Raw genomic sequence first — 17,156 nt, 5'->3', positions numbered from 1 at the left:
ATTAGCAAATGAAAAGAATTTATATATGACTATAGGTTGGAAGCCTAAGTTTTCACATGCCTTTATTTAATATATATATATCGACTATAGGTTGGAAGCCTAAGTTTTCATATGCCTTTATTTATTTAGCAAATGAGATGTCACATTATACTTTATGTTAATAAAATAATAATTGGCCAAAAATTGAACTAGCCCACTTGTGTGGTTGCGAAAAGACTGAAGAGAAAGAAGATTGAGAAGGGAATGAGAAGGATTTACATCCACTCTTTTTATTTTTGGAGCAAATGGCTTGTCATAATCACCAAGCAAATTGATATATATATATATAGGGCTAACAGTCTTGTTCGCAATCCGGAGGGGTCTTAATTTGTGCCGTCCAGATCAAACAATTGGTGCTGTCCATTTGTTGTACAGACTAATATAGTGGAGCCATCTTCTGGAAAATGTGATTATTTGATATACTTAATTAATCCCTAAACCACCTTCATTAATTGACATTTAGTCTTCCTCTATCACTATGGGCAAGTTCTTTTCCCTTGACTCCTAGCAACACGACAAACATATATATATATTGAAAAATATAAGTCACACATCGGAAACTTAACTAAATAAAATATAATATATAATGAGTGATTCCACTACTAATATGACTAAGACCTTTTGTGATAAAACTCCACACTTATTGGACTTTGTAGGTGGTTAAATTGGGGACAATATCAGTGTTATTAGTAATGAGCCGTTAGCCCGTCTCTCTAAATTTAACAATATATACACACGTCAAATCTTGATTATAGAAAATGGTTGTGATTATAGAAAATTGGGTAGTATTGCATACAATTTACAAAGCTGCCATATATATAGTTGACAACTGAAAACATTTCATTACTCAACCTTTTGTTTTACGTATTGATTTCAAGAAGCTGTTTTGGCATTGACCTTAGACATACTGTTGGTATGCCCAACAACCATTATCACGCCTTCAAGGATATGTCTGCAGTTGATGATATATACTCACAAAGAATATTTATTATATCTTAAATCATACACATCGGAGCATCTCCGTACCAATAACAAAATTTCAAATTTTATCCTACTTTTCGACTGAATAAAACATAAATTACAAGCCATTTGCATGGAATTTTTTTAGGGTGTACGTTGAATGTTTTGCACGTAACGAGCTATTAGTCTAATGATAATTATCTTCAATTTATTAAAAGAGACTCGCAGTTGGAATAATCCATTTCTCAATAATATAACATACACAATCTCACATAATAGACCTCACAGAAATTTGTTCGAAAGTGAAGCGCATTCAATGATCATGTACGAATCTATAAAACTGAAATAATTTTGCAGAGTCGTGTGTCTCTTGATGAAGTTGGAAACACGATTACTTCTCTTAAACAACCATTAATATGAAACGATCTCTAAACTGCTATCTTGTCGGTGTAGAGCTATCTGTCTCTCTGTCTTTTGTCCCTTTCTCATCACTTACACATGCGTTTTAAAAATTTATTTGCCATGATCATAAACCCAGCAAAACGACAACGTTCATTGAGATCAGCAGAATTTTGATAACAAATAAACAAATGGGCAAGCAAGTCCCAACTTTTTTTTCCTAAATTTATTAATTGTCTCTCATTCCTCAATACCCAACCTAGGCCTGCAACTTCCCTATAATATTCAAAACAGTTGAAGCTGACACTTTAACAAATTGCAAGTTGCCTTCCAATTTCCAAACAAGAATAATTTAGGGTTGAAGTTTTAAGCGAAGGTTAATCCATGACCTGGCCAAGTTGGTCTTCTTCCAATTTCCTCCATTGCCTAATTCCTTTGAACAAAACAAGTGGTCCACATTCAAAACTATATCTGCAGCTTTAGGCATCTGTCATGAGAAATAATATTCCAATGGTTGATCATGGAGAGACTTGTAAAAGTTTTTGTTATGTAAGGCCAAAAGAGAGAGATCCTTTTTCCTTTTTTTCTGAGACATCTGTTTTCCTTTTTCACCCAGCGGTGCTCACGCGTTGGCGGCCGCTGATTTAGGTGGTGTTGATATTTGAACTTAAAAAGCGGCATATTTTCTTCTAGTCTTTTAATGTGTGTTTGAAATAGATTAAAACCGTGAGAATCCTTTGTTTAACTTTTTTTATATTCAAAATTATGTCGGGTCTAATGAAAGGTGTCTCTATACTTAGTTAGAGCAGGTCTTTAAGCTTGACCTCGACTCACAAGGATCATGCATGCATAAATAAATGATCATGGCTTGGCCCCTTAAAATTGAGGAGGAGCGCATTCTCAAAACAAATGAGATTTTGACTCTTGTTAAATTCTAAAAGGAAAAAAAGATTCAAGGAATTCAAAAGGAAAAAAACATTAAAGAAATGTGACAAGTGTCAAAACTTCATTTGTTTTGAGGAGGAGCCTCCTCAATTTTAAGGAGCCAAACTGTTTTCATAAAATATTTTATCATTTGTACTTTTATTTGTTCATCAATAATAACTATCACTAATTCTATAAATAAATTAAAAAAAACTTCAATCTATCTTGGATTTAAAAGTTCCATGTTTAGGTTTATTTTAAATTGCTTTTTTTTAAATAAAAAAATTTAATTTCTTTTTAATGTTTATGATATCTGAAAAAGAAGTTCTCATTAACTGGAAGAACCAGAAAATTAAAAATCTGAAAGTAAGGACTTTATCATTTGTTGTCCATTCTTGGGATTTATCCTCGTAGCCGAAAGGTTAGGCTACCTAGGGTCTACATACATATATAATTAGTAAATCTAAAGTCTGTTTTGAGAAATTTACAGCTCCAAAGCTCACTACCCTAATACTTTTTCTTGGTCAGAATTCTCCACCATAATATACACTTTCAGTTAATTGCCTAACATACATGACGGCTGCGTTCTGAACATGCACAGCATTATCTTAACTGGTTTCTTTCTGTCTCTTTTTTTTTTCTTTTTTTCTTTTTTTCTCTCTATAAAGGGTTTTGAGTAAGTCTGCAATTCCAGGTAGCCTTTTTGGAAACTAAACCAAGTGAAGTCGTTCATAATCTTATTGATGCATGATATTAGTTAATGAATGACGGATCTACTCTATATAAATCTAAGCAATTAACATCTGCCTAACCAATTTGGTTGGCATGATTTTCCTTCCAAAGTTGCAATTCCAAGTTCATGATTCAAGACTATTTGCTGGAAATAATACAATAAGAAATTTTATTATTATTATTATTTTTGACATTCGGAGAGGAGAGAATCGAACTTGGAACATCTTCTAATGCAGAGCACAACCTGAATGATGAAATATGGGCCATGGTATTGAACATTGCTAGGAAAGAAAAAGTAAATATGCCAAAAGAATGTATTTGATGTGTTTGACAATAATTTTACAAACAGAAACTATAAAGTAAGCTTGTTACAGGAAAATTGGTACATAGTGAGGGGACGTTAATGGATATCAAGTACAAAGTTGGTTACAGGAAATTCGCATGACATTCCAATAATTTTCATGATCGGCTAGCAGATTCAGTCTTCTTTTCACAATATTCAATTCAAGCATGTGTGCTTAGCAATGATGAACATGCCCTGAGACCATAGCATCTGGGGTCCATAGCTCAAAAGTGTGTCACGCTTTTACCAAAAAATATTATTCTGCATTGTGAATTTGTAGAGAGTGCTATGTAATATGTTGTGTTATTAGATTGTCAATATGCATAACGTAATAACGTATTAATATTAAAGACAACAATATTTATATTCTCATTCTCAATACTCAACATCATTGTTTCACACCACTGGCAAATTCAACCATATTCCTAACTTGAAACAAAGACGTTAATTTCAAGAATGGTTTAGATTCCAATTGAAAACCATAGCTCTCTCTCTCCCAAAAAACACTCTAGAGCCTTTTTCACTTTGAGGGGGGAGGAAGCCACTGTTCTTCCTCCCCTCTCCCCTCCTCCCCTCTCCCCTTCTCCCTTTCTCCCTTTATCCCTTCTCCCTTCCTCCCTTCTCCTTTCCTCCCTCGTTTTCAGAGACAGAAGGTTCCTCTATTTGTCTTTGTTTTGTTATGATTTTCCTTCACTCATCACAAGTATATGTGTCTCGTTGTCAGATCTTCACCTTTGTTTCAGTGTCAAATCTCTAATGCCATCCTTTTTGGGGTTTCTTCATGTTTGGAATAAGTCATAGAAACTCTTTAGGTTTTCTGTCTAATTTTTGACCTATCATTTTATGAGAGTTCACCTCTTTTTTGTGAGAGATTTCCACCTCTTTTCTATGAGAGTTTTATTTGTATTGTTATGGCTTGATTTTTTCAAGCTTTATCACTTTTTGGTTGTTCTGAGTTTGCAATATTAGTTGGGATGCCTATGCTAGAGTTTCTTCGATCATGCGTGATCGTTAGTGCAAGAGTTCACATTGTCTTAATTTTGATGTCAGATTGCTCTGTTATTTTAATATCCGTTGTGGCTAGTGACTTTTTTTGTTGAATTATGAATGCAATCCCATAATTTCTCAACCCAAAAAAAAAAAAAAAAAAAAAGGTTTAGATTGATAGGCAAGATTCCTCTATGATATTAATAGATGTAATTAACACAATGATGATAACATCATAACCTAATAGCTACATAATTAATACCTGCATGTTCTAATCAAATGACCCATCTCTTTCTGCTTTTCCTTTCATTTATAAGCCTTAATTTCAAAGTCTAATCATAGCTAATCCATAGCAGTACTTAGGAAGGGACATAGGAGGAGCTGCTCACCCTTATCACCCATAAATAAGGGTTCATGTGATGGATGGGTTTCCCATTAACTTAATGTTCCTAATCCCTCTTCCCAACCAGCATCCACATGATATTCTGCATATATTAATGTAAATGTAATGCATAGAGCGGAGTTGATTAAAAAAGTCACAGGGGACCCTTTCCTTTGTTTAGTTTAAAAAAAATTGTCAATAAGAAATAGAAAAGAAAATAATAAAGGAAACTTTTAATTATAGGTGTGTTGGGAGCAGGAGTTGGTGGGTCTCCAGACTAAATTTATTTTGTGGGTCAACATTCACCATCATAATCATCCCACTGCATGCCCATATCATCTTTTGTAAAAAAAAAAAATTAAAAATGGAAAAAATAAACTGGGAAGTATATTCCCTCACATATATATCCACCAAGATATGATCAATTTCTGATCTCCAAAATTGACTGTCATTACCACTTGACTTTCTTTGTATACATACTGTTCAAACAAAAATGTTTTCATTGAAATAATTTATTTTAATTGTTGATGCTTTTCCAAATATCTCAAAGGTAATATTGATGCATAGTTGTCTACATAGTCATAATTGGTTGTGAGAAAATTGAAAAAGTAATTAATCTATAAATTAGGCAACATGAAAATCTAGTTACCTGTCTTTTGCCCTTTTTCTCATACATCTTATATTTAATTCACAAAACCCAATGTAAGGAATTAAAAGCAGCCATGATCCTGTCACAAATAGTGATGGTAGCAAGACCAGGTCCAACTCCTTTGTTAGCCTTTATTTTTCTTTTGATTTTTTTTATGTCTCATATGAACTGGCAAAGGAGATAAAGAAGGCAAGCATGAAGGTTTCTGTCTCAATCTTCCACCTCTTTCCCTTCTCATAAGATGCAGAATTTAAGGTGAGACAATGAAGAGAGAATCATATTAAATTCATATCCTTTCTTGCCTTCTCGTTCTCAACCTCTAAAACTTTCCCATTTAGAAAATCTGAAGAAACAAAAACAGTTCAAAAGCCTTCATATGATCTCATTCATTTCTTAGAAGAAGCCAAGCCAAAAACCAGACAGATCTATTTCTCCAAACCTTGTAGATCTCTCTCTCTCTCTCTCTCTCAAAAGTAGTGCCTGCTGCAGGTTTTTGTTTTTGCTCAGAGAATTATATTATTTACACAATGAGAGACAAAGTTTCTTGTTTTAGTGAAAATGCAGTAAATGTTTCTCATCCTTCATGTTCTAGCTATGCAAACACTGCTTGTGTTTCTCCAAAGTTATCTCCTTCTGTCCAAAATGCAGTCTCATGTGTCTACAAAATCACTCTCTCCACTAAAAAGCAGTTCTTGGTCACAGTCTCCTGGTGCAAAAACCACTATGCACAGGGCTTAACCATTAAGTTTGGTGATGATCCAACAGCATGCTTCAAATTGAACATGAATTCGCGTCTGTTCCGGAAGAAGAAAGGCACCAAAGTCCTCGAATCGGATAGTTCGAAGATGGAAATCTTTTGGGATCTGTCCAAAGCCAAGTATGATACTAGTGGTCCTGAACCAGTCGATGGTTTTTATATCCTGATCATGGTTGACTCAGAAATAGGCCTAATTCTAGGCGACATGGCTGAAGAAGCTGTAGCCAAGAAGTTCAAGACTAGTGCAACCCCTGTTGCTAAGGTTTCTTTGGTTTCAAGGCAAGAGCATTGTTCAGGAAATGACATTTATTCCACCAAGGCTCAATTCAGTGACACAGGCATTGTACATGACATTTTGATCAGATGCAGTGGAGAAAATGAGGGCTTAAAGCATCCGGTTTTATCAGTTTCCATCGACAAAAAGACGGTCATTCGCGTAAAGAGGCTGCAGTGGAATTTTAGAGGCAATCAGACAATTTTTTTAGATGGGTTGCTGGTTGATCTGATGTGGGATGTTCATAACTGGTTCTTCAATCCTTCATCAAGGTATGCAGTGTTCATGTTCAGAACAAGAAGTGGAATGGATAGCAGGCTGTGGTTGGAAGAGAAGTTGGTGCAGAAGGAGCGGGACAGAGTCGAATTCTCCTTGTTGATCTATGCCTGTAAGAGCTCATAATGAAATTTGGTCATTACATTTTTATTTTTTTAGGGATTAATTCTTGAAATTTATGCTTGTTATTACTATTTTTCTGAACTTCCTTTCAAAAGAGGAATAGATACTAATTCATTTTGATCATTTACAAGAAGAGAACATAAATCAACGTCTCAGGAATATGCTCTCTCTCTCTCTCTCTCTCTCTCAATAATAGTGCTGATCAATTTTGCAAATTAGAATATGGTATTGCAGAGTGTTAGCAAATGAGTTAGAATAGAGGGGTGACTGTAGAAGGTCCAAATAATTGGAAAGGCAAAGGAAAAAGATTCTAAGAGATATCAATTAAAATTTGATGAATGGGGAAGTGGGAATTTGGAGCATCAATTATAATTGCTTTTTTAGGCTTGTAAGGATCAAATCAAATAAAGTTGAGAATCCCCCCAATTATGTTCAGCCTCATTTGACAAGTACATCTTATAAAACACGGGGAAAAAAGTTGATTGATTGGAATATATTGTTTTGTAGGATTATGCAAGATTACTGCTTGCTTTTATTGTTCATTTAGAAGAAAAATTGCTAATGAGTGTCTACCCCAGTGTAAAACGTCATTTATTTGCACATGAGTCCTCTCAGGTTTGAAAATCCATAGCATCTTGATAATTTATTACCGAGAAACCCTCATTACCTTTTAGTTTAGAGTATCGCTTATATTTTAAAAAGAGCAAAATTAAAGGAAATTAATATCTCTTCTTTTCGAGATTTTATGAATGAAAACAAAAACAGGATCCTTTTTTCTAGTATTTAATTTTTAATTTATCATATCATACTTTCCCCACCTTGGCCTTGACTTGTCAGGGAAAATCCTACTGATCCTTTAGTTCAAGAAGCCAGCTCATTCACATGCTTATTTTTATTTTTTATTTTCCAAACATTCACATGCTTATTAACAAGCCAAGAAAAAGACTGATCTCCATCACGCTTGGCTTGATATAGATTGTGATTGTGAAGTAACCATTTTTTTTTGTGGTCTAAACCATGAGGTGGTCCTGGATGGGCCCCAACTATGGGTGGCACCTTTAAGCCTTAACCACAACCCAGACTAATCCACACTCACACCGGATCGGCCCGTAAGGGGTAAAGTGTTGGCCAAAGTGGTGTGAAGTAACCATTTGAGTTGGGCAAACAAAACAGTTCAACGACAAATCTTGTTTTTGTTTCTCAATGATTGACAACAACATTTCAATTAAAATTACTTATGATCTGTCTTAAAGCTTGACAAAACAAATATCCCAATAGGATTTAAAACAAATCCTCAAATGACTATTTGGTAATTGTTGTCTTCACTTTATTAGATGAGGTTTTGAGTTCAAATCTGGTGACGAAAGCACAAGAAACACACCTGATATAAAATTCAGACCAAAAGAAATACCAAAACAATAAGTAATGTAAGAATGGGGCAAGTCGATTTTGAAATGGTTACTAGGATAACACCAAAACTCCAAACGTATGCAAACAAAATATTCGGGTGGCGTCCCTTCATTTTAGACCCACAGCAAGCACAAATGCATGGTCCCCCTCTGTCTTAAAACCGTTGTTTGGTCCACTAGCGGAATCCAGTGATTGTATGCCTTCCCAAAGCACCATAAAAAGAGTCCTTCTTGGGGAAGATGACCTACAGTACAGACTATAGGCGATGGATTCTCTATATGAATTGTGATAGCATCAGTCACGTGTGAACGCGTGACAACAATGTCAGCCGCTAATTTCGACGAATTAGAGTAACATACCGCGGCTGACATTGTGTCATGCATTAGCTTAGCGCTATATTTAATTTTGCACCAAAAGGAAAATATGTAAAGTGTAGCGTACAAGTACAACAATACTACAGTCTAATACATCAGGAAAGAACCCAATAAAGTAATAAGCAGCCAGGCTGCCTAGCTAGATGGCAGGGTGTGTACGTGTGTATGTAGAATATTGGTGAGGGAGCTGCTTTTCATTGAATTCTAAAGCCAATCATGCTCTGACAAAGTTTGTAGTCCCTCATGATAAAGTTGCAATTGTATTCATGGAGAGCATCTCCAACATAAATTTGCAACTAAATTAAGGTTAATGTTGGGTCCTCTACAAAAACAAGAGTACTATACTACTTCAACTATTATGGTATCATCAATAAGAGTTTGAATCTAAAATCTCTTTCATCGTTAGGCTATTTCCAATACCAAAGGGGCTAAATTCAAATTTACACCTTTCAAAATACGAATATTCATGTATTGCCTGGTCTCAAACAGTTTTTTTTCCCAATTCTCCAGACTCAAATTTGGAATCTATAGCCTTATTAAATTGTTTAAAAATAATTTAACTCTAATGGGTCCACAAAACTGACTTTGCACATGGGGAAGTGGGTTGTGTGAGTGGGCTCCACAAAATTTCAGTTTAGACAAAATGTGGATTGCTATTCCACCCAAGATATTGACTGATATTTTGCCTAACCCTATACATGCGTTGGGGGCTCTATCTAGACTATATTGCCAAAATTTGACATTTGGCCCTCTCAATTGGAGATGGCCTAAGGGAATAAAAACATCACTAGATGAAGCACTAATTAATTTATAGACTAATGACATTTCACATCATCAAGGTTTTTGCAATGGATGAACTTGATTTCAAGATTTGGAAGAAACCCTCTCTCTCAGTCTCAGTTGAAAACTCGGAAAGGTTGAGTTCCTAATTTTTTTCCTTTTTTTTTTGTTCGATTTCATTGTCCAATCCTTGGGTATTGGAATGACCGCCTGGTAATAGGTGACAAGGTCTGAGTGCGAAATAATTTTTTTTTCTAGAAATGCCCTTCACGTGGACAATTTGGATTAGGTTGTCAAAATATGTGGTGGGTTCCGCATCTGCCACGCTAGCATTTAACGTTTGACCAGAAGGTCAATTTAACGGTTGGTGTAAATTGGTTAGATTTTGAAACGTTGGGTATCAAATTGATGAAATTGAAACCTCGGGGCCCATTTTGATACGCCCACTAAACCTCGGGGCCCATTTTGATACGCCCACTAAACCTCGATGGTGTGAAATGTCTTTAGTCCTTAATTTATTTACCGGCTTAAGTCACTCATGTTCAAAAACCAACTTAAGTCACTCTTATATGTTGTATTTACATGTTGAACTCGATTTACTGGGCACGAATTATACTCTGCCCTTAATAATAATAAATAATAAAAAAGGAGGTGGAATTGGCTGCATGTGTAGCCCACTATGTGGTAATCCCACTTCAGAATGAGCGTTGAAGAACATAACATCACACATTAAAAACTAGACAAAAATAAAATACAATATAAGGTACTCTACAATATATATAAGCGTGAGTGGATCAACTACTAATACCAGCTATGCATTTTGTGATAAAAGAAGAAATATTTTTCATTTTTAGCAAATCCAATTGCTGATTTGCATCAAAAGATTAAGGATATAAGAAGGGTTCTTCCGATAACAACTTTTAGATCATAATCAAAACCTTGTCATCTTCTCGTCCGATACATCATATTATTAATATTTTGGGCCATTAACGCACTTGAGCCGTCCATGAATTTTTGGGTATCAACAATTTTAATATTTTATTTTTATTATTTATCAAATTTAATATTTTGGCTTTTGCTAAAATGGACTTCAGTCATTTAATTTATACAGGCGACCCTGACTTTTAGATCAGCATTATGAGCTCCTCAAATTATAACGAGAGACAAGAGATGACTGCTTTCTTTATGGCCGGGAATAATAATATTGCACAAAGAAGAAAGACCAAAATGCTAAAAGATATATAATATATTATCGAGATAAATAATGTCTTATTGTAATTGCGTTTTATAATCACTTTCTATTACTCATGCATATTATTTGATGACATATATTTCTGTATTTCTACGATTATTCAAGTCTTTAGGCTACCCTTAGTTGAATTTTTTTTCCTTTAAATTGTTTTGTTAATGCATCATATGATTCTTTACAAAATTATTTGAGGATTTCTTTTCTTGATTTTCTAGCATTTAGATCAAGCGGATTTTCTATAAGTGATGAGTTTTAGCTTGATTTCATGTTAAACATATTAGTTAATTTCATGCTTTTTGACCTGAACATTATCAAAGAACAAAAAATCATTTCACCTAAACACAAGACAACAAATGCAACAAAAAAGGAACATAACACAATGCAACTAAATTGTCATCCCTAGCTACATATCTACAACCGAATAATTCACTGCAGTTATTTGTTGAAAATATTTTTAAAAACTCTGATTTTCATTGAGTTTGATCGTGATGAAGATCTGAAAATGTTATATTTCAGAATGACAAACTAGCAGCCCACCAAGTAGCGGAACCACTAATTATGTATTGTATTTAATTTTGTCGAGTTTCTGAAGTGGGACTTCATATCGTTCTATGCACCTCCTCACATAAGATCAACATAAAAACTAATGTCAATTTTCAAATATTATAATTTAAAACTATATTTGTTTTGAACTGTGATTTTGCCTCACGACCTAACTAACTACAAATATGATCCAGGAGCAAACTTTTCTGGAGTGTTGTATGAAAGCCAAAGTTTTCTCTTTGAGGACCACATTATTTTCGATTTCTTGCATGCGCCTTTTGCCTTGTGATTGACTTATTATTATTATTTAGGTGCATATAAAAAGATTTTACATGCAAATAAACACATATGAGATTCTGAGGCCATCTTCAGCCATGAGCCAAAGACCAAATATAGCCTTAAAATAATGCAAAACCTATCTCTAGCCATGGACGAGTTGGTCCAAGTGGAAGGGGCTTGGATCCTTTAAACAAGAGGTCCTGGGTTCGATCCCAGGCGCTTACGAATAGAGCAAACTTTGTTGGGAGAGGTCCCCGCTTTGCGCCCGACAGTACCTCGAGGGTTAGTCCCCGCAATCGCGTGGGGGATACCTTGGTTTTCACCAAAAAAAAAAAAAAATTTGCCAAATTTGGTGGGCCGCATTTGGCCTTTTGGCCCTTTAGCCCTTCAATCAGGCCAATTATAGCCCAACTTTGGCCTAGGTCAAATTTTTTGTGGGCCCCATGCATATGCTTTTTAAGAAGAGAAATTATCAAGTGTGAGCAAGAGCAAGAAACATCTCGTGCAAATGCATATCCAACTAAAGGCGCACTGACATCATCAATGACGTCAGCTAGCCGTTAGGATAATTTTTTTATTTTAAAATAGCCTTTTTAAATGTTATCAATGTATATGTGTCATATATGGAATATTGTCTCTAAATAGTAGTTTAATTAAATTAAAATAGAATGTATGAGTGTTGTACCATAGTTTTTCTCAAAATAATAAAATATGAAAGACCCTGAAATATAGTCTTGTATGGCAGGAGATGGAAAAATTTAGCCCTATATTATTCTTTAAAAATTTAATATTTTGGAAGGGTAAATTTATAGCCCTGAACTACATTTAGTCCTATAACTAGGGATGGCCTGAGTCCACACCTCCCAATCCCTTTTAATTATAGCTTCAAACACCCCACATCCTCCCCAAATAAAAAGGAGGAAAAAGAAATAAAAATATTGAAGAAATTTAAACCTAACGTCAATACCATTTTAAATCCACTAGCCGATAGTGTTTGATCTTGTGACCAAATTAATAACTCACTGCTGAAATGTAGTGGTCCATTCCCGTCTTCATATATTAATGTTAGATGGATCACATTTTCTACCTCAATGATATACTTCAGAAGAGTTTTTTCCCTTCTCAATTTTTTGTTATTAAAGTGACATATCGTGAATAACATGACAATATTTAAGTATTAAAGATAGATGAAGCTTTGAATAGAACTCAAAGTAACGAATAAAACACTACCACATCAATTGAAAACTCCAAACTTTAAAAAAAAAAATATATATATATATATATATATATTCGTAGCAATTTCATTAATGAAAGTGCAACACAAGATACTGAGAGAAAAAAAAAACACAAAGCCCCGCAAAAGGTTCTTGCAAACAATAAAATAAGATACAAATAATAAATACAACCACCGCAAGACAATAAGCAAAATAAATTCAACATCTTAATCAACCAACTCAACAAGAAATTGAAAGATATCATCACTATTTGATTAGCAGACTCAAGAATGAGTTCCAGCTATTGCGCATGTCGAATATCATTATGCGTTTACCAAATATTTCATTTCCCTGCGTCATCTTCTTGACCAATATATTTTTTTCAATCTTGCTCTTATTTCTCCTTTTAGTCTTTACCCACCATTTCTTCATCAAAACCTAATTGCCAACCGAATTTGACCCTACAATAACTGACTCATCTTGTCTCCGTTCATCTTAATTTGATTTTCTACAACTTCTATCACATCACAAGTCTATCTTCTACTACTTGAAATTCTTGATTAGTGGAGGCTCACCAACTCCAAATAAGTTGTACTCAGGTTGACAAAGAGCATCCCAGCTCGTGTGATTATAACAAGGGTATACTAGTGATTTACCCCCTAAACTTGTACCTAATTTTCAATTTGGCCCCTATCCTTTTCTTTTAGAAAATTAAGGACCTCAATTATTATTTTTAGTCAATTTCCCCCTTACCGTTAAATTCACTCACATTTCATCCAATTAGTGTTAAAAATGGTCATGTGCAAGGCATGTGACACTTAATTAATTATAAAAGAATATTATAAAACAATAAAGAAAAAAAAAAAAAAAAAAAAAAACATTTCCTAGCCCCATCTTGCTCCCACCAAACCCTAGCCTCCCCCACCGTCATCCCCTAGCCAACCCACCATACTCTCTCTCTCTCTCTCTCCCTCTCTCTCTCAACACAACAAGCACAAAATACTAGCAAGGATAGAGCGCCGATGGAGCGCCGAGAAGCGCCATGATTCGAGCACCCGAATTGGAGTTCGAATTGGAGGTGCTACAGTTGTTGCTGCTAGGGGTGGAAGGGGCCGTGGCAATGTTGTAAGTAGAGGGGGGTTGGAGGGGTGGCATGGGAAATGAGAGAGACCTCTGGTGGAGCAAGTGGTGGTCTTGAGGAGAGTAAGGGATTTGAGGATGGTTATTGTGGGGGTGGGGCTGAGGGTGAGGGTGGTATTGGAATTGGCGGTGGTGAAACGGTGCCATCTGGTGAGGGTACGAGTAAGGGCCAGAGGGCGGGGGGAAAGAGGCGGGTGGGATTGGGAACAAAGAGGAACTCAAATTAGGGTTAGGGTTTTGGTTTGAATTGTTCTGGGTTTGGGATTGGGGCGAGAGTGGCGTTGGGTTTATTGGTTTAAAGAATTTCTGCATGTCAAAGGGTTGAGGTTGCTGCAGGGGTGGTGAATTTGGATTCCCAGAAGAAGCCATGGGAGAACATCAGATCTTTATATCTCTCCGAAAGTGAATTGGAATTGCAGAATGGGATTCGATTTCCTTCTTCTTTTGGTTGTAAGAAAAGGGAAATGGATTTGAGAGAGAGAGAGATGGGAATTGGAAATTAGGGGATTTGCAGAGAGTGGGATCTGAATAGAGTGAATGAGCAAAGATGAGAGAGAGAGAGAGAGAGAGAGAGAGAGAGAGAGAGTTTCTGTTTTTAATTTTAATTTTAATTTTAATTTTTTCTTTAAAAATTCTGTTTTTAATTTTAATTTTAATTTTATATTTATTTTTAAAGTACAAAATGACCATTTTGCCCTCATTTTTAACGGCAAATTGGATGAAATGTTGTAGATTTAGACGGAGGGGGGAAATTGGCGAAAAAAAATAATTTCATATCCTTAATTTTCTAAAAAAAAAGGATAGAGGGTTAATTGAAAGCGAGGTACAAGTTCAGGGGGTATTTCACGAGTAAACCCTTATAACAATGTTGTGCTAACGGGGCCAATAGGAGTCTGTTATATGTCCAAATTATGCACCAATACCTTCGGTAGGATTATGCCCAATGGACCTCTATGTGTGGGACTTTAATTTAAAAGACCTTGGTGCAATTAGGAGTGGACCTATATTTGAACTGTAGATTATTATTGTATGGAATTTTTGTAGAAATGTCACTTGAACTTATACATGAGTTTCAATTTGTCACCTTAAAAAAAAATTTAAGCGCAATGTCACCTTAAGTTTTCAAAATCCATGATTTGTCACTTGATTTTAACATCATCCAATTTTTCATCCATTTTGAAGGGTATTTTAGTCTTTCCAATGTCTGAAGTAGTGTTGCTGTGAAACCCCATAATTTAAATATTTCATAAATTAAATAATTACAATTATTAATCTCCAAAAATTATATAATTAATAATATATATATATATATCAATTATATAGTAAGTTACGTAAGGATAGCTATTAACTAATAGCCATTCAAATGTTATTGCATGGTTTTATTCATTCCAGCACTATTCATCATTATTATTATATATACTTACTTTACAAAAACTATTAGAAAAACTTATATGCATACTAAGCATTTTTTTGCAAACTAACGTGTTGCTTGGTGGTGTCCTCAAAATCCATTAAGGCTTGAGGTGTAATAATAGTAGATTTCCTACATATAAAAACTTGTTAGGAGAGTGCTCACAAAACACTCTACCAAGCCAACGCAAAAGGCTTTGGGAGTCTAGGAACTTGTAGAATTATTATGTGGCACAATGTTAAAGCTTCAACCAAATCTTCTTTACCGACTCTAACTACTATAAATAGTCCTACATAATAGCTTTGGATCATAAGTTCTTCAAAGTTATAGTAGTCTCCTACAAAAAAAAAACGTAGACAAAAGAACTAAGTGTGGAGAGGTTTTGAAGAAGTTCAAAGTATTTGAGCTTACAACTGGGAGTTATACAATAGCTTTGGATTTGAGGTAGGGGTTCTTTCTTGGGGAGGTTTTGCATAAATTGATTTAATTAAATATTGTGAACACTATATTATGCTTGGTAATATTGTTTGATTATTATCCTTGATATTGAGTGTTTACATGATTGTCAATTATCATTATAATTTGATTAATATTGACATGTTCATATGTTGTCAGTGGTGTTTGGAATTTTTGGGTTGATAAATAAATTATGGGAATGAGGATAATGGGAAGAATCTTTTGTGTAGTTGAGTCTAACCATTGTAGGGACCAAGTTCAGGCGAGCCCATGTGCACAGTAGATTAGAAAATCGGCGGTATAATTGTCGATTGGGTGATTTGGGCTTGGAGATCAATGGTATGGACAAGATGACTAGCAAAAGGGGAATTATGGGATGATTGAAATGGGTGTTAGTTTATATAATGGGGCATTCGGAATCACAGTGGTAAAATGCATGGTATGGGACATGCAGATTTGCTTGCCCTATTGTATAGATTAACGGGTTGGGTAGAATTGAAGTTCCTTCATACATTGCATAAATTGTACATTAAAAATCTCACTAATCTTATAGGGCCCCTACTGAGCATGTAATGCTCACCCCTTAATGAATTTATTGCAGGTTCTGAATCTGAAGTTTAGTTGTGACAAGAAAACAAGAAGAAAGTGTTGCAGATAGTTTTAGATGTTTTGTTAAAAGTCTGTATTTTTATGTTATTTTGCTTGTAAAATCACAATGTAAATTACTCTGGTTTAAATAGAAGTTTTATGTTTAATTCTCATGTTTCTTGCTATTTAAATTTTAAGTTTTAGTTTTTCTTTTATCTCACACTCTCAATAATTAAGTAAATAAATTGGGGTGTGACAAGTTGGTATCAGAGCAATAGGTATACAATCCTATAGAATAGAAGTTATCATTTAAGTTATTTATTTTTTAGTTTAGAAATTAAGATTAAGAAATATAAAAACTTTTGAGTTTCTAATATACATTCATTTGTATTTTAGATACTGATATTTTGGTCATGACAGATCCTATGGAATCAATAGAAAGTGACAACACTTTTGGAGGTTTCCATTTATGCCCAGAAGGACTGTTACCATTAAACATAGAAAACTATAACAACAACCTGAGGCATGGCTCAAAATTTTGTATGAAAGAAAAGATAAGGAGTACTGCCATAAGGAGACATCGTTACCCTCTCTCAATGCAGCGACAAGTAGCGATGCATAGTATTTGGTCAAGGAGAGAATTCTGGGATGGTGCCTATGAGAACATACAGAATGACAATATTTATAATGCTGCAATAGTAGAACTTTTAGAGGAAAGTGGTAATCAGTGGCCACCATGTAATTACCAACCACAACGAGTCCCAAACCCTCCAAGTGATAATGAAGATTTTGCTCAGGAACCTACTCATGAGCCTACTTGGGAGCCTACTGAGTCAATTGGATCAATCACTAGGCCTATAGAGGTTC

General features: G+C 34.8%; 1 protein-coding gene across 1 annotated transcript; it reads left to right on the top strand.

The window, feature by feature from the left end:
• Positions 1-5,430: 5,430 nt before the first annotated feature.
• Positions 5,431-7,017, top strand: LOC110772911 (DUF868 family protein (DUF868)). The gene has a single exon (XM_088254250.1). The coding sequence runs from the start codon at positions 5,943-5,945 to the stop codon at positions 6,846-6,848; it is 906 nt and encodes a 301-aa protein (XP_088110376.1). The 5' UTR covers positions 5,431-5,942; the 3' UTR covers positions 6,849-7,017.
• The last annotated feature ends 10,139 nt before the right edge of the window (positions 7,018-17,156 follow it).

Source organism: Prunus avium, chromosome 6 (genome assembly GCF_965620075.1).
Source record: "Prunus avium chromosome 6, drPruAviu1.hap1.1, whole genome shotgun sequence".
Classification (NCBI taxonomy): Eukaryota; Viridiplantae; Streptophyta; class Magnoliopsida; order Rosales; family Rosaceae; genus Prunus; species Prunus avium.
This window is presented reverse-complemented; position numbering and strand designations above follow the sequence as displayed.